Raw genomic sequence first — 24806 nt, forward strand, 5'->3', positions numbered from 1 at the left:
TGGATTCTTCTGTTTGATGAAGCCCAAACAGAATAACAATAAGATGACCGGAAGAAAATATCCTGCCTAATGCAGCATTAATGTTCAGTCCCCTCTGTGCCGGCACGTACTAGTTCATATTAGATGTTGATATGTCACCGCAACACACTCCAGATGAGACAATCTGAGTGATAAAAGTGATTTGATTTTTACTTCAGTCCAGACTTGTGATACTTCAGGAAACATCTTGTTGGGATTCTCATTTCCCTATCTGCAGTGAGATTTTGAACCCGGTCTCAATTTACAGCCGACCAAGATGGGTCTCGTCTTCTATCGTCTGTGATCTGTGTCTGAGTCATACCTGTAAATGTCCCGAGCCATCCCAAAATCTCCGATCTTGGCCACGCGTCCCGACCCCTTGCAGGTCAGCAGGCAATTCCGGGCCGCAATATCCCTGTAAGACAAACACACACTGTAAGGTCACACTGCCTGGATGTATGGAGGTCTACTGTTTATAGGAGCTAGATATACTGAACAGTGACATTTTTTTTACAGTTGGGATCATGCCTCATCTCTTCAGTAGTTCACCAAAGTTTTTCATATATTTGCATCTGTAAGAGAACTCCATGTATGAAACACCTACAGACGCTCCCCTGTCGGATCTGAAGTTCAGTGCAACTGCAAAGTTGCCCTGGGCAAGCTGGTGAAGTGTATGATTTCCTACAGAGCTTTTATGACTCTGCCCACATGGTGCATCCGCAGAAAAGATTGAAATGTTCCACAGTATATGCAAGGCAGAGTGGGTTAGAAGAGAAAATTCATAAAATTCATATTTGCACTGTACTGTGTTCATTATTCTTTGAGAAAAATACTGTAGTTCACACAGCGTGCTCTACTCCTGTCTGAGGAGAAGGAGAAAGAGCCGACACACAGACAGACACACACACACACACACACACACACACACACACGCACAGACGCACACTGTATTCTGCTCCCGGGGCATCTAACTTTCTTAAGACGTTAAGAAGTGACGTTGCGAGCACACTGCTCCTCATCAGACCAAAGATACCCAGAATTTAACATCAAAATAACATCATGTGACAACGTGCTCCAACTAGATCATGAGACAGGGCAGGGCTGGTAACCCCCCCACTCCCACCACCACCACCAAACACAGACACACAAAAACTAGCAGCAGTACAAACCACAGCAGTAAACTGCAGCAAGCGTGCAGACAGCAGCACATTGTTCTGATGTTTGGCCTCTGTACTCTGATGAACTTGGATGTGAAATGACACAATGAGGATAAAGTTATAGTTCAGACTGATTTAAAGTGAGGGCTTTTTAAGGCAAACCGCACGTGGCTGCCCCACTTCGACGTGCCAGAAGAGTTTGAAAACTATTCAGCGAGCTTGATATTAAATCATTTAGTCTGAACTAAAATCAACAATGCGTTTAGGGCATCCACTCACTGTTCAGTTTTTATAACTTTGCCTGAGTCCCATTTACACTGAAGCAGCTAAATGACTTATCAAAGCAGCTACAGAGAATTACCTAAATTGTGGCGCCACACCAAAAAATTATTAGTAAAACAATCCATTTAGAGGCATCTCGGCTGTTTCAGGAAGACTGAATCAATTCTATCACGGCGTGGCTACTATCAGCATGTAGGAGAGCGCACACACACACACACACACACACACACACACACAAACACATACACAAACACGACAACACTTTCGCCACATCCTTTCCCATGAGCTGGTGTAGCTGGATTCAAGCAGTCCTTGTTTAATGGCTCGGAAGAATTCATGCAAATGATTTGCTTTTGCTCACAGGCAAGGACAAGCCTTGAAATGCAGCAGTAGCTGTCACAGACTGCAAGCTGAGGGCTTAAGGGAAGGACGCCATGCTATTGTATTGTACACGCAGCACAGTGACAGGAGAGAGGGCTGTTATTAAAACAATGTTAACAGGCATCATACTGTAGACCTTATTTACAGTGAGTACTAACTGCAGCTTAAAGACCCATTTCACTGCTGTGCTTAGAGGACAATCTTTATTATTAGACTATTGTAACACCTGGGGGTTGTGTTAAACTACTCAACCCTCTTCAGCACAGTGCTTTTATTGTGGCTACCAAGCCTAATGTAAAATAAAGTAAATAAACAGTAACATTATGTGATCCACTGCCAAAAACAACATAATACCAGCTCCAAAAATAAAGCACAATCACACACACAAAAGCCAGAGTGTTTTATTCTCTGACAGTATTAGCCCAGTGATTTAACCTGTTGGAGCACACCATGGGTCATCTTCCAGCCCAGTAATCCCCGAGAGAAAAGCTGCATAGTCGGCTACTCCTCCCTCATCCACCTGCCCTTTACTCAACCCCGAGTAAACACACCTTCATAAAAATTGAAATAAGCCTCAAGGACGGCGTTATGGTGAATTTTAATGGGAGGGGGGTTTGAAGGCAGAAAAGCAGCCCCGTACAGGAGCTCACAAACCCTCCGGAGAAGTCAGCCAGTCAGATGGATTGATGGGGCTTTACTTTGCCATGTCGGAGCAAACAAGGTTTAATAGGCCTCTTCTGTGCTTGGCCAATTCCTCGGAAGTCAAAAACGGACTTAAATTGCCTTAATGCGACCGTTGGAGCAATTCTGACCTTTTTCCATTTTGACATGCACTCGACTTTTTCCTTCGTGGACGTCCGTGAAGGAGATGTTTGTTAGAAGAGGTTCAAGAGAAAGCTTTTAATAATTCTCGAGTCACATCCTCCGGTTCACCAAGCCGTGTGAATATGGATACGGAGGGGCCACTTTGTCGACTCGTGCCTCGTATACAGACCGTAAAAAGGCAAGCCGGCTACCCCATCTGGCTGCTCCGAAGCTAAAAACCATCACTTGTCCTCTCCTGCTATCATGCAGAAGGCAAAAGGCATGCAGAGTCCATATGTTACGCTTGGATGAATGCAGTAGGCTCATAATTCTGAGCAGAAATCAGCAGATGCACGAGGGCAAGTTTGTGTTCGAGGGGTTTGTATGTTTTCTTTCTCACATTTGCAATTCCGTGCACATTTCTCTCTCTCTCTCTGTCTTTGTGATCTGTGTAGAACGGGGGAATATTGAGCCAGAAAAATACAACACATCCTTTTCATAATCGAGCCGTATTTGTTTACACCTGCTGTTTTTTTTGTTTTTTTGCACACACGCATGTACCAAAATGCGGGCGCATCTGGTGGACTACCTGTGTATAAATTGGTTCTCCTCCAGGTACTGGCAGCCCTTAGCGATGTCTCTGGCCACATTGAGAAGGTCCACCATGGTCAGGCTGGACGGGTGCTCCTGATTAAACAGAGAGGAGACAAAGACAGAGCCAGAATGAGATATTAATGAATATGTCAGAGGCAGATTTGCAGCTGGTACATTGTGACTGTAAGTAAAACATGTTTGAAAGTTTGATTTAATTTGGATCAGAGGATGTTCAATTCTGAGAATGTGTGAAAAAAACACTTTTTATACACCTACACATAAGGTAAAAGATGGGTAAAACTCTCTAAAACTTCTTTGAGGTTTGTTTTTCAAGTTTCAAGTTTTTCAAATCAGATTCAACTCTCTGAGAAACTGTAGAAACTTGTCACAAATGGCTCATTTCAATCTGTCACCTGTTCATTGGTTGGTGCGCATTTGTGAGATTTGATCATTATCATTCAGGCAACACGTCTTTACCCTTCATAAATTTCATGCCTACATAAGAGAAAAGTCTAAGTACTATAAATTAATGACAATGACACATTTTCTTATACCCTTCATTGGTGCCTGAAAAATGACTCTGCCAGGCTAAAGCCCAATTTCCACTGGGTCCGTCAGCGGCACGTTACGGCTGCGCCGCGGTCACCGGAGCTGATAGGTACAACTATAATCAATAAGAGCATTTCCACCAGGAGCGTCTCAGCAACGTCCCAGCAGCGGCTCTCCGCGCCGCAGCGCTATCAATCCGCAGCATTTCTATTTTTGACGGAGCTGTTTCTAACTCGCGACAAGCTCAACAGAGCAGATTGCACCAGACAGGAAGTCAGACACAGAATCGTCATAATAAAACTTCCGTCCCCTTTCAAAATAAAACACAATGCGCAGATCACAACCTCACATCCACATTACGTCATAACCGGTGGCCCCAGGTCAGTAGTCAATCGATCAGAGGGTCTCGTTTCACGTCCGAGAAGCAAAGTAACCAGTTGTTTCTTGTTGTTGACTTTATACACCCAGTTCGCGGGATCTCGCGGTCTCCCGATTATCGCAGGATCTCGCGGGAATACTGCTGGCTCGCAAAGCACCGCTCCGCTGCTGTAACGCTCCCGGTGTGAGTTGACGCTGGGCAGAGGACGGAGCTAAACTGTGGCGCAGCTGTAACGTGCCGCTGACGGACCCGGTGGAAATCCGGCTAAAATGTGCAAATGATACATCAGTGAGTCTCACCAGTCGGGGTCTGGTCTCCCTCAGGAAGGTCTTGAGGTCTCCTCCAGTCATTAGTTCTAACAGGATGAACCTGGGCATGGCCTGCAGACTGACTCCTATACAGCGCACTATGTTCTGGTGGCTGAACTTACTGCAGGGAGTTAAACAAAGCAGGGGGAAGTGTGAATAGTGACAAATGGCTTTGTTGGCACAACATGAGCAGAGGAATTGTGTAAGTTATTTAATTGGCTCTTACCTGATGATTAGAGCTTCCATGAGGAAGTCCAGTTCATCTTGTTCAGAACAAACCTCAGGAAGGGTCTATTGTTAAAAGAAATAAATACATCTTACAGTTTACATTGTAATATACAGTATTTTTTTTTGTTTTTTGTACTCTATATATAACTTATTCTCTTTGCTTGAATATATAACATTCACCTCACCTTCATCTGTATATAATCCATGTTTATATATAATATTCATCTCACCCATATGCGTATAGATATGACTTATAACTCCACCTGTATATGTATATATAACTTATTTTCTTGTCTATATAAGTTATTTTAACCTGTATATATACACACCTTAATTGCCTGTATATATAACTTATTTTCACCTCTATATACAGATGAAGCCACTAGAAATTTCCCCTGTTTCCGTGATGGCTCCTTGACCGCCCCTTGATAGGTCCTTGACTGGCCGATAATGGAACCAGGGGGGAAATGCGATGACGTGTCAATGAGGCCCCGACTGGAAACGCCCCTAAACTGCCTGAGTGAAAACCAGTTGCAATGCTTCATTTTTCCACGGGGAGGCGTAGGTATTAGTGCAGGAAACCCGAGTTAGTTTTACACACTAATATAACTTGTATTTACTTCTGTTCTTCTTCATAAAGTAGCCTTATACTATATGTTGTTGTTATTGTCACTGTATCGTCACTATGTGTCTGTGTAATGCTGCTGCTACACTATAATTTCCCAGCTTGGGATCAATAACGTATATCTATCTATCTATCTATCTATCTATCTAATGAAGGGTGCAATATAGTTCAATCCATTAGAAGGATGCAATTGAAGCTGCTGTGCGCCGGTAAAACACAACATAGCCGATCAATTAACAAAACGCACTATGATTAAAAAGTGCAAGCTTGTTATTCTGAGTCATGCCTGTGTAGTATGCAGTACTAGATACTAGTGTAAAAAAGACTAGTAAAAGCAGACGTCCTGATTCAACTCTTTACTCCAGTAAAAGTAAGACTTAGTTTAATGACTTAGAAGTCGCCAAATGACTTACTTTAACGAATTTCGTTAGTTTATATAATGCAGATTTGTAAAATATTACTTTTATGAGGATCACAGTCACTGACAATAAACTTAGCATTTCATAATTGTGGTAGCAGCGGTGCAGCAGATGTAATGAAGTCCACGCAGCACGCTGGATGCAAACTAATATTAAGCCTTTAGCCTTTTCATTATAATGTCCATGGACATAAACTGAGTTAATTCATTAGAAGGATGCAATTGAAGATACCGTACATTTTACAGGACCTCTGACAAATCATTGTCACTGTCAAACCAAGAAATAGCCCATGTGACATACCCCGTCTAGTGATTCAAAACAGGACGCGCTATTTACTGTAATACATAGTATTTCAATGGACGGTGTAAATAATGTAAATAATGTCACGACTATTTTACTACATATTTCTTACTATTATTGTTCTTATAGTTTTTTGTTTGTTCGTTTGTTTTTTAGTATTTATTATTTATTGTTCTTTATTCTTTTCTTATTGCTGCTATTATATTCTGACACTGATACTGGGTTTCCGTTATCCGGTAATTACAAAGTCAAAAGTCAAAATGAAATGAAATGAAATGAATGACGTTGGCGCACAACGGGTTATGAATGGAGGGGGATCTCCCACTCGAGGCACCCCCCGACACGTCACTTTCTCGTAGCCAATCGTAAGCCCTGTTGAGACCGACTGGTTTACACAATCCTTCTCCTGTCGGATTACCTCCGAAATCATCATCCAGCGTGTCATTGTCAAAAGAAAGTAAAATAGATAAAACTTTGAACTCGCTTGAGAAAACACGTCTCTGTCCGTGCAGCTAACATTAACCTCAGCTCCAGTGAGTCTGTTCAATACTTTTATTTTATTGGCAATATGTTATAAAACATAATTGTTAAAATAATTTGATCATAATGAGAGCAGGCGTAATAGAGCCGTGGGAGGAAAAATTCAAAGGATTCACAGTTTGCCAGGAGACATGCACAGGTGTGGGGGGAGGGGGGCATTCGCTTTGAAAGACAATGGAACAGGCTCCCAACCATCCCCCCAAACCCATCATCACCCCGCCAAATCCGCACCCCTTCTCAGAAAGTACTGTAGTTGCAACGGCCATGAACACTATTGCGTGATTTGTGTGGCAATGGAACCAAATAGCCCATTAAGCCCAAACAAAAAGTTAAGCAATGATAATGCTAATAAAGTGGATGGGCTTACCTGACTTACAGCATGCACTGAATAGACCGGGGTTGGCTTGCACATTTTTCAACAATTCTACAATTCACAAATTAGCAGACGCTGAACTACTCATTCTCAGTTTTAGCACTCTGGCATAATTTGTGTGAGAATATTCAAACCAGCATCAAATGAAAGGTTAATCATTCTGTAAATTCCTTGTTTTTACGTTTGTTTCTAATTTCTCACTGTCAAATGTTTATTTTCATATAAATAAAGCTGCGTTGTCTTGCCTAAAATCAAATACAGTCGTTTACGTTTTTCCATTTCGTATAATTGATCTGAGCCTAAAATTGAAATATGAAAAGCAATTTGTCTTTCTTTTTTGTGTTAGATTCAAAACAAATAACAAAATAATCAGTCAGTAGGCTATTTAATTTTTTGATTTGAAAATGTGTTCCGATTTTTTGCAGTATGAACTCTTGCCAAATCCTGTCACGCACACTTTGTTTCTCTTTCTAGCACAAACATCCCATTCATTTTCCTTTCTTCACTGCTAAACAATAAAAACACTCTTAAAATACTCTACAGGCAAACACACTTCCTGTTAACCAAGAGAACATCATTAAACACATATTAAACTCATGGCACATAGCAGAGAACCATAGAATTATCGGTCAAGATTTGATTTCCATCATTTAACAACCTGAAGGTTGTAAAGTCAGTTATTTTCGGGTTGTATGCATTTACTTAACAAAGTTATGAAAATGCAGCAGAGTTTTTCCGCTGAAAACATTGTCAATAAGTAACTGCTGCTGCAAAGACTCGAACCCAGGTCTCCCGCACTAATGACGGACACGCTGCCCGTTACGCCACCACTCCGGTCCTATGTTATAACGTGTCTAACTGACAAACTTACGCTTGTATGCATTCACTGAGGAAAGATTATGAAAATATAATACAACTTTCCCGCCAGAAATGTCTTTAGAACAAACATAAGATATGAAACCTTTCTAAATTCGCCCTTTTCTGTTGGCGTGGAAGATGAATACCCGCCATGTTTTCACGTTGTTATAGGCTACATGTAGGGTGGAAATAGACACTCCGCATTTTTTATTCAAGATAGTCATGTATCTGTGTCTGCAAATTGTTTGCTCAGTCATGGTCTTCCTTGAAATTTTAAATATTTTTTCTAAGTTGTGGTGCCTGCATATAAAAAGTCAGTGGGTTATGTTAGGTAGTAAGTAAATTTACTGGTTCGGATGACCAGTAAAAATTCATAGAATATGTGGGCTATTCTGTGACAGAAGCGCCATCACCTGGTCATACCCTGTATTACAATGAATAGGTGGGTTTACAGGAAAAGATAGACACGCCCAGGAGAAGGAGGGGGTTGCTGAGTCGGCTGGCAGCCGGCTGGGAGTCAGCTGCCATTCAGCTGGCTTTCAGCTTGAACGGGAACTTTCAAGGGGCTTCATCTGTATAACTTAATTTCACCTTTCTATATATATATAACTTATTTTCCTGTATATAAGTTATTTTAACCTGTATATATAACTTGTCTAAACTTATTTTACTGCATGTATAACTGTACGTATAACTTATTTTCACCTGTATATATAACTTATTTTCACCTGTATATATATATATAACTTATTTTCCTGTATATAACAGTTATTTTAACCTGTATATATAACTTATTTTCTTTTCAGCACTTTACTAGTTTACACTGGGGTTAGATACAAAGTTACATTTAGTTGTGCTTGTACATATACTGTGTGCAATGACAATAAAGTTGAATCTAATCTAATTTAAAAAAAAAAAAAGAGGTACAGGTACAGCATTTGTGCTCCAGAGCCTTTAACCGCAAACAAAGCAACCAAATGTAACAAAAAAAAACCTGTTCAATGTCGTGATCCTCTGTCCTGAGAATAAAGTACTTTTAGTGCATAAATGGATGCTGGGTAATTAGTTTAGCAGCCTGTATGGCGCTCAGCTAGACTTAAATTAATTCTAAACCCGATTCCATCAAAGTTTGACCTTCGGAAAATACAACAGTCATTGTTCCAGAGAGTGGGTGAGAGCTCACCTTGACAGCCACTTGAAGTGGACTCGGCTCACCCGGTATCCCCACCGCCAGACCTTCATACACTTCACCAAAAGCGCCATGACCCAGACCCCTGGAGGCGCACCAGCACATCAATTATTTACAATTACATTCATATTTTAGGCTCCAAAACGCTCACACAGGAATGACATACAAGAGCAAACTTTAAGCTGACATTTCAGAAGATATGAAAAGCAACTCCCAGGAAGAAATATGGTAAATACACTTGTGTTCAAAGAATGATGACAGAGTGTAGAATGGTGAACTTTGACACCTAATAATAGTTCATATTTTCCTTTTTTGCAGTGATTTCCTCACAGTAGTCTAAGATGCTGTAACATATTCATGGATCCACAAGAAAAGGAAAAAAAAAAGAATTTATCACAAAGATTTAGAGGCTGAAAGATAAACTGGTGAACTATAAACACATGAAAGATGCATTAAATATTGAAAAGAGCTGTGAAAAAAATAGTCTCTTGGATTACTGCAGCAGGTCCATGCACAGAGAGACTTAAATATTTCTCATTTATATTTTTTATTTATATTTATACCACTGAAATATCTCAAGCTTCTGTCTGTCTCACAATGCTCTATTTACAAATCCATCCTATTTCAGTAGGGTTGTGCTTGTGGATTTTTAACAATTACAGTGAAGTGTATCATTTGTCATGTTTGCTTGGATGCTGTTATCCTTGAATCAGCAATTCCACACTTCACAGATGTGGACAGACGTTTTCACTGCACTGGAGTAACACATTTGCTGCTTTTGGATTTGGAATCTGGAAGCTTTTTACCTGGTGAGGGAGATGTTGCGTCGTGGCACTTCCTTCAGGTCGTTGACCGAGGCCGTCTTACCGGCGAAGCAGTAGTTTGGGTTATAGTCGGTCATGATGGTGGAGGCGCGCAGCTTACTGAGCTTGCAGTCTGGACTCTGCAGCTCCAGCTGGATAGACTGCAGCTCTGTGTGTTTACGCCTGTACACTGACGAGATGAAATAAATACATTTAAAAAGAAAAAAGTTTCATTCCACCACGGAGATATATCCACAATTTAAAAAAACAAACAAAACCTTGAACCCCTATTGTTGTTGAATATTATCGCTGCGAGCCAAACCGCACAAAGTGGAAAGCTTTTACAGTTATTATTTCTCTAAAGACCTTTTGCTTGTTCAACAGCAATTTTTATGAAATAGAATTCCTTTGTGTGTGTGAAATATTGATTCTTCTCTATCTGATGCCTGATTTGTCTCTCTAAAATTATTCAGATATGTCATGTTTCAGAATTAAATAAATTTGTGCAAGTACAAGCAATGCAGCAAAGCACTAAAAACAACATCAACTTAGCCCTTCTCTTGTTCCCTCACATTGCAAATGAATGCACTTTATGTAGAGCAGCCCACAGTATGAAGACACTACTTTTAATCTTTGTCTCTCATGCATGCACACCCAAAACCACACACACTTTAAGAGTGCCAGAAGCCTGGACTAGGGCTGTGAACACATTAGTCACAGAGAGAACTGTTTGGGAGTATTTGTGTGTGAATTCTTACATTTGTGTGTTACTGTGTGTGTGTGTGTGTGTTGGACAGTTATTTATTTACCAAGTGCTGTCTAATGTACGAGTGCTGTCAGCCACCAGCTAAGCAGCCATCCATCATTAGCGCGTTTCATTCATCACAGAGGTTGTCCTACACCTCCTCAGCTCCCACCTCGTCTACTGGTGTGCATGCAAGAGCGTAGGTGTGAGACTGGATGTGTGTGTGTGTGTGTGGCAGCCTGAGGAGTGCGAGAGTGAGAGTGAGCGTGGGTGTGTGTGTGTGTGGAAGAGATGATGGCTCAATGAGTGCATATGTCTGGCTGTAATAGCCTGAAAGCAGGCGGGGGGAGACGGATGTCTGCACCAGCCGTGAGGCTCACTTCCCATTCTGACAACAATGTGCTAAGAGGCGTCTGAGAGGGACCGGGCCAGATGCTGGAGAACTTAATGTGTGCGTGAGAACATTTCGTCTATTGTGCAAAAGGGAGATAGAAGCAGGGAGCACTCATGTAATGTGAAGCTCTCATATACTTAGCAGAGTGTCCGCACAGTGGGGCTGCTCATGGTCAGTAACAGCTACTTACATTCTCAATATTCAGTTGTTGTTTTTGTTGAGTCAGTGCATATATGTACTTATATATATCTTCATTTATCTGTCTACTCTACTGAAAACATGTGTGTAAGGTAAGGGTATTTTATTTGTCATGCATTAAGTTGTATAGTGAAATTCAGTCTCTGCATTTAACCCATCCTAGGTATTAGGAGCAGTGGGCAGCTACTGTGCATTGATAGGAGAATTAGCCTAATATACATGTTTTTTGACAATGGAAGGAAACCAGAGAACCCAGAGGAAACCATGGAAGCACAGGGAGAAGATGCAAACTCCCCTAGTCCAGTTGGGTATCAAACCTTAGACCCACTGTGCCACCCTGGACTCTTTTACATGTAGCCCCTACCTATCATGGAACAACTTAAAGGTTGGAGAAGAAAACAATAACACAAACTGTCCTATTGAACTGTATCTCATCCTCTCTAATAAGAGTTTCTATCCACCAGTGACTGCTCAACAGCTGAAATCAATATGGAGTATACATTGGATTACATCAATATAATACAAAGACTTTTCCTGCATCTGCAGCAGTTACAAGACCAATCCAATGAAATGATATCTGGTCAGTGAAGTTCACCTACCATAAATAGTGTCAAAAACAGCTTTGCAGTGCTCTACTTAAAAAATAAACTAATAAAAAGGCAGAAATGCTGTCTGTGTATGTGCGTATTGTTCTGTTGGATAGTGGGTGATTTATCTTATAGCATGTTTTTATGTTATATGCATCTATGACTTTTCATCACAAATCCTCAATTCAGTCATGCTCCAGAACAAGTCCTCCAATTGAAAGGACCAACTGGGTTGTTTGATCATGTGACTCCAGAATGACTCTGATCTGGCGACCCTATTAGAAGTAAAGTAATCAGCAGGGCAACATCTTTTGTCTGTGGTTAAGGTCTGGTTAGGTTTAGGAAAAGATCATGGTTTGGGTTAAAATGATCCCTATAGTCCCGTTTCCATTAAGGAAGTTCTGGGTAAAATTTAGGAGGCGTGTCTCCATTGCAGAGTAGGACCTTGATAGGACCACCGGACTCTTGAGGTGACAATCATTCTGCAACAGTTTATAGGCGCTTATGTTGGTGCTTTCTGTTAACATCACATCCTGATTTGAGTATACCCAACCAGCACCGAGTCAACCTCAAGCCCCACCCAGGAATTTTTCGGGGACGCATGGAGTAACCACCCCGAGGCAGGGACTTGTTTTGCCCCTGTAAAAGTTCCAGGAGATTGTCCATCAGGGTTGGTTCCTGCTATGGAGACACACGCCAACGGTCACAGCCCCGTAAAATCACCCCGAATTTCCTGCAGTGGAAACGGCCCTATAGTTAAAGTTAGTCTACCTTTGTTGTCATGGCTACAATAATAACCACAGGGTTAAGGTTAAGGACTGATTATAGTTCAAAAACTTGAACTCTGATCCACCTGGTTGGTTATGAAACAGACAGCTGTGTCCTGTGGCAACGTTCAATGTTGGGTTAATGCCTCCCATCCACCCTTCCTCCTCCAAATAAGGAAGTTTGTGGACCTATATAGATGTCAGTTGAACTGAACCACCAGCTTCCAGTCATAATTACTAGGGCTGCGAGATAGCATCTGTCACTCAAATGTCATTCCTGTCTGACAGTCTCCTCCACAATCACACCTGAAGTGGAAAAACCTGGACTGCCTGAGAGTTGATGTATTTTGTCTTTCAGTAGCACATCCCCACTTACTTATCATGACTCCGGACACGGCCAGCAGCAGGGCGGCGATGAGGGCAGAGGTACCCACGGACAGACCCAGCGGCAGGTGGGAGATAGGCGGCTGAGGAGGCGGCGCGGACAACTCTGCAAGACGATGAGGGAAGGAGGGGAGGGTGAGAAACAACAGCGTCATGCAGTCCTTATCTTCCCCTCGGTGGAGTATTAACATTCACTTCGCCACCCTGATCCCCCCCAACTTAATTAATGATGTGAAAGCGATGACACAACAGAGCTTAGGAGCGGCGATGGACGATGCATGCCAATTCCTTTTTCTGTGGCGGAGGAGAGAGATCTCATTTCTCTTGCCTAAGCTGAGGAACAAATCTGCACAACGAGAGAATCCGTATTGAGATGGCGACCTTTCCTGACCTAGCATCATACAATTATGTACCGCTTGTCATTACAGAGAACAGATTTGCAAAATCACGGGGACAAGGAGACACTCTAGGTCATTAAGATATTATTGAGATGGTAATAGCCCTGTTATTTTGCTCCGAATTATAAAGTGACATCCCCCCCATATTAATTCATTTCAGATCCACATTCATATATTCATTATTCATCTGAGATTACAAGTCATAATTGAAGAGGCAATTTTAGGTCCACAGGGGTTTGTCTACATTCCTTTGTGACAGTTTAACACAGAGAAAGAAGACGCCACACTTTTGTGAAAACTGATTTCAGCTGGAATAAGCAGAGCCAGACACATGAACTTAGGGTCATTAAGCCTATTATGAAACACATTTCAAATCCAGTGAATAATGTTCTACATGAGTATCCAGGTGAAACCTTTTATCGTAAATCCTTGGCATGATAAGATAAAGACTGTAGCTACAGAGATAAATGACAAACCACAGAGTAGATAGCACTGCTATAGATGTGGTATATCCATTTTCATTAACAGGTTAGCTTATCCTGTGGACTGATAATTATTATGAATGATTAAGGCACTATTAAAAAACGTTCCTCAGATAAAGATTCAATAAAGTACAGAGCCTCGCAGGCTTAATTACTTTTGTAGATTAATTCATTATCTATTCCGTGAGTCACAGTCTATTACAGGTGCAATTATAGTCAGCTTAATCCAGTCCTACGTTTGGATTCATCTCTGATCTCTTTGTGTGGAAGAGAGAGAGAAACTGACTGCAGCTTTTCATTACTCAGTTTAAAGTGTGTGTTTGTATTTGTGTGTGTGTTTGTTTGTGTGTGTGTGTGTGTGTGTGTGTGTGTGTGTGTGTGTTTGTGTGTGTGTCGAACCTGTGGCGTTGACGCAGGACACTCCATCCTCCGCCAGGACGAGGTCATACTCGCAGTAGCAGACGATGCTGTCCTTGATCTCGCTGCATTCGCCGCTCTCACAGTGGCTGCAGTTCTGCACCGGACTGATGATCACCTCACCATCCCCCTCCATACCTTTTAGGCACGTGCACACACACACACACACACACACACACACACACACACACACACACACACACACACACACACACACACACACACACACACACAAACACACACACACACACACAAATGTTTCATAAATGAGCAGAGTTTGATTAGTCTCTCTGGCATGTCTACTGGTAAAATGAGCAAAAGTTCACTACAACTACAATGTAATTAACTGGAAATGATCCTAATTAAAGAATGTATGAGGGTGGCTTTTGGAGGTAATACTTTCCCTATCACCACCATCATCATCATCATCACCCGGCTTACACTCTACCCAGTTACATAATACATGATATTCATCTCTGTGTATGCTTTGTCTTCAGCCCACATCTCTTGATTTTTTTTCTTTTTTTTTGTTGCAGCGATTCAAACGGTAAAAACTAGATTTCAGTCTGATTATTACACGACTGTAGTGTGCTTTTAAGTGCAGATTCAGGTCGGCTGGCAGATTGGTCTGTGTTTGAGAACCCTCCATCCACCCATCCATCCATTATGCATAAGCGCTAATCATTTAGGTCGCAGAGAGAGGAGCAGGGTGCACTCTGGACAGGTCGCCACCATCACAGAACAGACAAATATAGACATGCTGACACGCCACAAGTGTGTGTTAAAATTTAAAATTAATGCAACTCAAGCTGTATGCACTCCGGTGGAGTAACTCAATATTTGAAAATCATCATCCGGAGCCTGGAATCTGTAAAAGCTAACGCCGTTCTCACAGCGAGGAGATGTAAACACGGCATCAACATTCTCCTCGTGGCACAGCCGAACTGTTAACATTGCACTTGTCCTCTGCTGCGCTCTCTTGTCTCATCTGCAGCGTGATTACATTTCATGATCGGCGCTAGCTGGGATAATGCAAAACATGAAGACGTGTACGGCCGGGATGACTCATCATATATCGGATGGAGGGGCCGAGAGCTCGCAGACTTTCATTCCAGTCACATACATCACAGCTGATTCTGATTGGAGGTGTGCTTATCTGCAACAAAAACCTGCACACTCTCTGTTCCTCCTAAGCAAACTACTCACACCTGCCCAAAAAACTGTTTTTACAACACTTTACTTTAATTAGATTTTAAATCAGTCCCTTAATTGCAAACTACAGCGAGCACAGGGGACAAATCAGTCCAATATGAATAAGTTATACACCCGTCTGGGAGAGCTGGCACTGTTTAGTAAGCAAAGCCAATTCACTCATCTGCAGAATCTATTCTCTCTCATCATTCTGTTATCATCTTTAAAAGTACAAATACATAAATCGAGCCCGGGAACACTAGAAAAGGTTTTTGGAGGAAGAATACTAATGTCTCGAATCCAGATGTTGACGGCATACTAATGCGAGCTTGTGACGCTCTGTATTATGGATCTTTAGACACAGTCGTGTTGAGAACTGCTTCATGTTCCTTTTCCTTGCTGGAGCGAGGAAGGATAAGCCCGGCTTCCTCTGAGGGGTATCCTGCACATTATTTCTCTGTCTTTTTGATATAATTGTAATGTATGTGCCGCGCAAATTATTCTCCACGAGCCAAGTGATCCTAACGTATACGGATGGGTCATTTTCTCCCCTTAAGCTTGTTGAGTAATGGTGCGCACAGATGTTTGCATCGCACCTGGAAAATTGCTATTCCCTCAGTCATACGCATTTCACTGCAGCTCTCACGCCCTCTAAATAAAGTGGATATTTTGGCTGTATATATATGAGGATGCCGAGGAAATACTGAATAGGACAGCCTATCTGTATTGTACTTCCTTCAGACTGCTTTTTGAATCAGCCTCTATTTGGAGGATTTAGGGGCACTGTATTGCAAACCGGCTGTCTCTGTCAACATTAATAGAATGATTTTTGATGCTTTTTTTGAGACCTTCAATGCGCCCAGTGGAGCTGTTCGGCCATCACCCGCTGTACTTTATTTGTGCTGGAGAACCTGCTTGTGCAGTTCCAGCTGAGGAGGAAATTACTGCCGTAGCCACTCGCAGATTACAACTTGAAACCGCAAACGCTCTCAAACCTGACCTTTACACAATATGATATTCTTTTTAGTTATCAAATTAGCAATATTACGATCCAAGTTTTGCGCCCGCGTGTTACGATAATGACTCAGGCCTTTGGGAAACTGGCTGGTTATAAATCATGTCACTTTCTTTCTCGGAACAGTTAGTGCAGATTTCTTATGCAGGATTATAAAAGCTTTCACAGATGTATAAATGTGACTGTACAGACTCTACATCTCTCATGTCTATCTTTATTATTTCTCATTTAATGTTTGATTTGAGCCTCATGAGGCTATAAAAATGAGGTCACCATACTTAAAAGTGTTTGTGAATTGCTGTTGCACAATAATAACGTGTTTTATTTGCACATTAAGTGGTGAAGCTGACCACCACTACAGTCATATCCTGATACAAAGTGTAAGATTCAGAAGATTAACAAACCCTTTATTAAATTTGCATGAAATTAGTGCACACGCATTTGAATTTTAATGAAATTTCCTTGCTTTAATTCACATTATAGAGCGGTGAAGCCAGAACCATTTCAGAGCGGGGGGACAAAATAAAGAGGAATGACGATAATGTTTAATTTAATAAATGAGGAAAGTCTCTGCAGTGTGAAAAAACTAAATTCCCTGTCTTATTTACAGCTGGAGTCTTTTGTTTTTCCCCTCCGGAGGAAACGGGAGTAAGGTTGATGACAAATGAAACTGATGTTGAAATAGGTGCTGCCTCTCTAGACAGCATCACCATTATTAAAGCTCAATGGGACAGAGATATGGGCGCATACTTGACTACAGCCCAATGGAAGAACATTTTTAAAACCCACTTCAGTGTCGGTTTTTTTTTCCCCATTTATTTTTCTATTTCTCTCCCAGAGCAGAGTGAAGAGGGAATTTTGGATGATGTATGGTAGGTCACCAAGCTTATCGCTACGGCTCAAATTTTCAGTCAGGCTGTTGGGTTTTTTTTTTTTTTAAATGTTCTGCAGCGCTATGATTTTATTCTTAGAACATTAGTATCTGCCAAGTTCAAATTTACAAGACAAATAGAGAAGAGATGGGTCAATAGGTTTATGGTAGATTAATCCACTGATCAGCTCCCTGTCTGGAGATCAATAAATTCATCACACTGTATAGTCTTTGGCTGGAAGGAGAAACTCCACACTCGCCTCTCGCATCACTTTTTACAATACTCTGTTTTTGATGTTACAGAGCGAATCAACTGATTCACATCTTGCTGTATAAATCTACATTAGTTAAGAGTTGTAAAAAGCTTGTACCGTAGGAGGTAACGAAAAACAACAAAAATCAAATAGAACATTTTAATTGCAAAAGCTGTTCTTTCCCGCTCATCCTTCTGTGAAGTACAAACACATTAACTTCCAACCTACAAACACTAGAAAGGTATCAAAGGCAGAATATAAATGTTTTGACTGCAGGTGTTGACTGCTGACTCGTTGGTAATTTTAATGATGAGCTTAGCATAGTTTTACCTTTCAGAGGGTGGAGGAAGATTTCTCCGTCTGGATCGACGAAGGACGTGCCGTCGTCGCCGTCGTGTTTGGGGTTGTCATCTAAGGAGGTGTTACCGCCTAGAGACCGGGAGGGAGACAACAACACGGTTAATAATATGATCATACCTCAGGGCCATTCACACACTGATTAACATGTGGTGTATTCTAATGGAGATGAAGATTTGAAAGCATGTTCCACACATCATCCGCTGTTTGTTTTATGATGTTAACATGTTGCAATTACATTCAATTCAAATTTCCACCCTTGTTCTCCCTAATGAATTCTAACATAACACTTATTTGCATTATGCTCACTCCCTATTTACTTTATTGTTGTGTATGTATCTTATTATTAGGGCCAGAGCACCAACAGTTTGAAGGCCCTGTTGAATCTGTAGGGTTTGTTATTATTTTCTGAAAATAAATGCATTTTTGACAGCCTAAACGTGCCCAAAAACTCACAAAAATGTACACACATGCCAGACCTGGTGAAAAATTCAATACTTTATGTTTCGCAAAAATGGCTGTGGCTAAATGGCTCAACAGTGTCACCTAGGCAAATCAAAAAGATGTAGCCCCTCGCTCCAGATTGACGTAGACAAAATAAATTTGGTACGCATACGCGTCATGTAAAGGCGCACAAAAAAGTCTCTTGGACCCATACCTTAACTCCAACAGGAAGTCGGCCATTGTGATATGAATTTTCAATTTTGCTGCCATTTTCGCAATTTCAACTCCTCATATTTTAACTCCTCCTAGAGATTTAACCCCACCGACTTTGATGTTACTCATCTTAACACCTTGGAGATGAAAAGTTATAAAAATCTTTCGCCTAGATTAAACCTGATGGGCGTAGCATTGCGGTGGATTTCGGGGTGGATTGAGCGAGGGCCCGTTCATCACTGCTTGCAGCTTTAATTTATATTTGTTTCTTTTCATGCTTTATGCTGCACACACACACAACTGTAATGACCCAGTTTTCCACTGGGAATCATTAAAGCTTATCTTTACACAACAAACAGGGTTCTTAATGATATACACTCCGTTTTGGGAGAAACAAGGTGTCCAAAGCAATTTATATATTGAAACTTTTACTCAATATTCCAGAAAAAAGTGTCAGAAATCTGTTGGACTAACCTCTGTAGCCTCCACCGCCGCCTCCAGACATGCAGCCGCCCCCGCCGGCCCCGAATCCGCCTCGGGTATGCCAGAACTTTTGACCCTGCCCTCCCTGGCCCCCGAGCACCAGCGGCCTGCCGCCCTGACTGACAGGCGTGCCGTCACTCCAGCCTCCACCTCCACCTGTCACCAAACACAACACACACACACACACATTTGGTATCATGTGAAATAATGTGCTGCGTAGTGAATCTGAGTGTGACAGAAGGAGAGGACAAGAGAGGAATGCAGAAAGAGAGAGAGAGAGAGAGAGTTCTTAAAGTGGGTCAAAGTTTGAAGGATGGGGGGGGAAAAAGATATACACACCTTTATAGAAATCCAATATTAGTGATAACAAACCACAAAAAACATTAAAAAAACCCTTAAAGAGACCTGGTACCGGGAGATTAAAGTTATAAGCTAATAAAGTTAAAAACTAATCCTCCCCATATTCCCCTGTGCTCGCCAATTTTATTTCCCTCCATTTTCATTTCCCTCCTTCTCCATCTGAAGCCTGAGAGATACAAACAAATGGAGAAAAAAAAAAAAAAAGTAGCAACAGTAGCAACATCACCCCTCCAAGACATGCTGAATTTTTTATTTTTCATTCACCAAGTTTCCTCAAAAGTAAACCTTTGGCTTTGTGAAGATGTAAAAATCAATATCTTATGTTTTCTGGGGTTGTACGTCAACGCCGAGCACATCAATAATGGATCCGGCGGTGTGTGTGTGTGTGTGCACGTAGATTCAACATTACACTGGTAGAGTGGAGCGTGTACTTCTGCAGTGAGGTGGGACAAAGTGCCTGGTATGAATAATCATGAAGAAGGGGGGTCACATTGTGTTCTGGTTCCACTGGAACACAAAAACACTGGCTTGCAAAAGTGGAACTATGAAACTTGTGCTTTAAAACAGAGGTAGACACATCTGGATGAATGGATGTGTTTACAAGTGCAGGTAGCTAATAACAGGGAATACACACAACCTCTCTCAGCAGTAAGTAGTCATGACCCAGTTGTGTTTTAAAATCTGGGTCTCATACATATCTCATGCACACTCACCACTACTACACACTATTATGTCTTTCTAGTATTTCCCTCCATGCATGTACACACACATGCAAGACTATACAACACACATTAAAAAAAAAAGGGGGAAAAAAGTGTGTGGTGTACCTGCAGCATACGACTTCCCATTGCGACCAGGTAGGCTGAGGTCATCCATCTGCTCCAGCTGGGTCTCCGATTGGCTGCTGTAGCCCCGGCCTCCTCCCCCAGCAGCGATGATGAGGGGGATGTTGACTCCTTTGTCCACCTGGGGTCATTTTTGTTCACAGTTATACTTTTTGTATCTGGGATTTTTAGTAGCTTATCTGTTCAGTGATGAGATACCAAAAATAACCAGTGTGTCCCCGATTTATCTTCAGCTGCAGTCATTCATAAACATCAACAATAAGACAGAACTTGAAGAAGCAGAGTTACTGTGCTGATTTTATATGTGTTACACACTTTCTTTTTTTCTTTTTTTTTTACTGGAAAAATCACACAAATAAAAGTCGACACAGTTCCTGAATATCTAAGTATAAAAATATCAAGTCCCTGAGTGTATCGCTCCCTTAGCACCCCTCTTACCTTGAACAAATACGTCGCCCCACCACCTCCTCCTCCGCCTCCTTTCACTTGAGTTTTGTTCACCATCGGGCCGCTCTGTTCCTGGCAGATCTTGTTCAGCATGCCGTTGGTCTGCAGGAAGGGAGAGACGTGTCAGCTCACCCAAGAATTCCTTTTCACGGGTGTCAGTTGTGTATGAGAAGGCTGAGCGCTTTGCCAAACTACAGCTGCTGGAGAGTCTCAGGATTTTAGTATTATAATGGCGAGCGAATACCGAGCAAAAAATATATCCAATATGCACACTGGCACTGAGAAGCAAGGACCAATGTTCCCTTTAAAAGACAATTTCAGTGTGATTTGATCTGCTGTTTACATGAATGTAAATGTGTGATATTGCAGTAGAATGGCTTCCTGTTGATGAATAAAAGTTACTGACTGAATGAGACATCTCATTTGCTTTCTATTGTAGCGTATCCTGCTTTTTAGAAATATTCAGGGTTGTTTCTGTTTAACTTTATCTCTATTTTTAATATAACCAGATCCACATTACCTGCTTGATTGATGACTGCATACTAATAACAGTGGTAATCTTTGCTGTGGTTTAAAATCCCCTCCAGACATAATAAAAAAGAAATTAAAAAATACTAAATTGCCTCAGATATGGTTTTTCAAAACAAAAGTTCAATTACTTGTTCAAATCCTTAAAATGACACCTACTCCTTTTCCCTCATTAATAATCCAAAATATGCAAATATATTTCATTACAGTCGTTTAACAGCAGCCTACTTCAATGTAAAGTCCATTCTCAGTGTTTGTGCACTGGAGGCTTCAAGTTTCCACATCACACTTGTGTAAGCTCAGCAGCATACTGGACCAGGACCAGAAAAAAACAATTCTATTGGCTTTATGTTTTCAGTTGATTTATCACATTCACTAATAAAGACAGGCTGTCAATCAGCTAGTCGTTTTTCCACTCTGTTCTCAAAAAATACAGCCTCCTCATAAAGAAAACTGGACGTTTTTTTGGCTGAAGATGTGAGATGCAGGGACTTTCCCTTAGCTGGTTTTTTTTTATGAATTGATGCATCTGCCTTGTGTGTGCTATCATCCTGAACCGCCCCGAGCCAGTCCTAGCCTTAGAGTGAGAAGGCATCCTCCCTTCACTCTGCCTGAACCACACACAGACACATACACAGACACAGACACACACACACACACACACACACACACACACACACACACACACACACACACACACACACTGCTCCCTGGACTCCCTCCTCCTGCCTGAACTGAAAGCTCTGAGAGGCTGGGAGGGAGGAGAAGGAGGAGGCGGGACTTTGGTGACTGTGATTGACAGGTGGAGGGGGTGCATTCAAATGTTCTGGGAGATTCTTCCTAAAGTCAGCCAGCTCTGTCGTTCCAGCTTCTCGCTTTAAAGTATCGGAGAAGGAACGACAGAAAGCAGGGGTGTGTCCTCCATAGTCTGTGTGTGTGTGTGTGTGTGTGTAGGGCAGTAGCAGAAACACATGCACAGAAAGACCAAATATTTGTCAAGACAAGGGAGATATCTTTCCGCTCACTGGAGAGGCGGCTAGGTGTGAGGAAAACACTGTTTTACAGCACAAATCACTTTGAGAGAGAACCCCTGAAAGTCTGAGAGTCTCTGCTGTCAGAACGGGGGAGGGGGGAAATAAGAGGAACCTTAAGCGACTTCTGTCTCACTTCGGAAACAAACCGGTCCCTCTCTGCTGTCGGCGCTGAGCCCTTCATGACTCACTGTGTTAAAAACTAATAAGTGAAAGATAGCAGCGAGGACACCTGCCTTCTGAGCTACACAGTCTGCCTCACAAAACACAAAAAGGCACTGTGGCATCCCATTGTAACCACGGTGATATGATACCAGTGATACCAGTTAATAAGTAGGCTGAACATTAATTAGCCTGATATGTTAGGTAAATGATACTCTTGAGCCGACATACTGGAGCTGCCTTCATATAACACGGATGATATTAAAATGGACTAAAATTAAAGTAGCTTTAAGAGATTAATATGGGAATGTGTTACTCTGTGGATGAATTTATGTATAGAAAGAGAGAGAGACAGTGTATTAACATGCATACCATGCACCACAATGACATGAAAGTACCAGTATGACCTATCCAGTCAACAAAAGTTCAACGTGAATCTTTTCAGATCTCTAATTTCCTCGACCATCAACGTTCGATTAGCGTCAAATTTCTGCGACTGACCCATTTTCCCCTCTCTTTCCACTAGCGGGGCCTGGCATATGCTTTTGAAGTGTTTAAATGGCGGATGACGGATGGTTTCATTGGTGACTAGAGGGATTGTGAGGGTTTTAGTCTCAGAGTTGTGAACTCGCTGCAACGCTGCCACTGAAGAAACTCCAGAGCGTAATGGATGACAGCCACCCCTGGAACACAAGTAAGCTTAAGAGAGACAACGAGGGAGATCAGTGCAAGCGCCTGATGCAGATTTAAAACGGTCGGCGGTGGACTTGAAGGATTACGATTTTTTTTTAGAGCGCAGGTTTCCAAAAGTGAGGTCCGGAGTGCTTGAGGCAGGGTTGCAGCGTTCTTTTGATTCTATTCTATCTATATTCATTCTATCAGAATGTCAAAGTTGTCCTATTTATAGACTGTTAAATAATGAAATACCCCTTCAATCATCAGTGTATGTAGGTGAGCGGTGGGCAGGGATACAATATGAAATTCATAAGCAACTTTAATCTTCCCACACTGGAGAAAACAAACAGATGATTGATGTGCAAAGAAATGAAAAATGTTTGATTCATTAAGTGGAATCGTTGCGGTTTACAACTATTTCTACTCCGTAAGTTTTGCTTTCATCACAAATGCATTTACATCTACATCTGTACACGACTCACATTGGGGCAGGCGTCCTCTCCCTTCTGTCCCACCAGGATGTGAAGGTCCTCGCCCTTCCTCAGCAGAAAGTCTCCCGTGATGTAGACGCCGTGCGATCTGCTCATGGCCATCACACTTCGACCGCCGGCTGCACCGTAAGCTGTGATCCTGGGGTTTGACACACGCGCACACACACACACACACAGAAAGAAATGTGTCGAAACAGCAAAACAAAAGAGAAATAGAAGAAATTAATTAGCAGGGTAATTATCCTAATGATCCAGGAAGAGAAGGCGGCTTCATTGTTTGCACTGTTTGTCAGTTTTCACCCAACAATGACACATTTATTATATATCCTGAGCTATACAGTGGGCGTTTATCTGGAATAACCTGAGGCTGATAAACAGTCCTTATCTATTCCTCCAGCGATTTCATGAAGTGTACAGCATTAAATAGCAGCCTAAATACATTTTGAAAACATACACACACACACACACACACACACTTTTTCACCCGGGGTGATTCAATAAAAATATTTGACCTGGCACGACATGCTATTCTGAATCTTACACAAATCCGTGCATAGACTACAATGCAGGGGGGACACACAAATACAGACACACACACACAGAATAACACAAACACCTTTGTAGCAGAAGTCACACATTTTGAATGCTCCAGTTTTCTTGCCAAAATTGGAAAAAAAAGCAACTCGATTGGTTTTTGGGAGTATTTCGATAATTCTCTTCTCTGGTGGTAGTAAGAGAGAGAGAGAGAGAGAGAGAGAGAGAGAGAGAGAGAGAGAGAGAGAGGATGCTGCCCAGTGCTCGGTAGCTAACTCAGCTGTTTGACTAATGACTTTTGGGAGATGCAGAGCGTATATTCATCTCTGTGGCCGTCTGTCAGCTTCATTTACAGCCTCTGCCAACTAAACCCCGACCTGCGTCAAGACCTCAGTTCTGGAGTGTTTTTGCACAGCCAGAAGCTCGTTTTCTTTTTCCTAAAAAGAACTGCAAGGTGTGTGTTAAGACAGTGCTAGAGCTACTGTTCGTCAGGTATTTTAAGACTCAAGGGTCTTGCCTGAGCTGTGTGCGATTGCGTGCCCTGTTGTTTCATGCAGGTGATGTGTGTAGGTTAGGCAGCTTTTCACAGATGTTTTTTTATTTGGCATGTCCAAGTCAAATCCAAGTTAAACGCCTCATGTTGTCATGGATGCCCACAGGAGGAATATTGATCTCCGTGCAAGGTAGAGGATATCACAGTATTAATCCTGGTGCAACACACTGCTT

At 41.8% G+C, this 24806-nt stretch overlaps 1 protein-coding gene across 1 annotated transcript in view; it reads right to left on the minus strand.

Moving 5' to 3' along the window:
- alk (ALK receptor tyrosine kinase) overlaps positions 1–24806 on the minus strand; it is a 361055-nt gene that overhangs the window by 10310 nt on the left and 325939 nt on the right. Inside the window, exons 13-25 of the mRNA XM_062440190.1 lie at positions 23538–23685; positions 20651–20761; positions 20195–20333; positions 18999–19163; positions 17841–17939; positions 14162–14317; positions 12875–12988; positions 9811–9997; positions 8999–9089; positions 4699–4763; positions 4464–4593; positions 3232–3329; positions 341–433 (exon numbers count right to left, since the gene is read on the minus strand). Of these exons, the coding sequence (XP_062296174.1) occupies positions 341–433; positions 3232–3329; positions 4464–4593; positions 4699–4763; positions 8999–9089; positions 9811–9997; positions 12875–12988; positions 14162–14317; positions 17841–17939; positions 18999–19163; positions 20195–20333; positions 20651–20761; positions 23538–23685 (1596 nt within the window). The remainder of the gene's footprint in view (positions 1–340; positions 434–3231; positions 3330–4463; positions 4594–4698; positions 4764–8998; positions 9090–9810; positions 9998–12874; positions 12989–14161; positions 14318–17840; positions 17940–18998; positions 19164–20194; positions 20334–20650; positions 20762–23537; positions 23686–24806) is intronic.

This window comes from Scomber scombrus, chromosome 19, assembly GCF_963691925.1.
Source record: "Scomber scombrus chromosome 19, fScoSco1.1, whole genome shotgun sequence".
NCBI classification, from domain to species: Eukaryota; Metazoa; Chordata; class Actinopteri; order Scombriformes; family Scombridae; genus Scomber; species Scomber scombrus.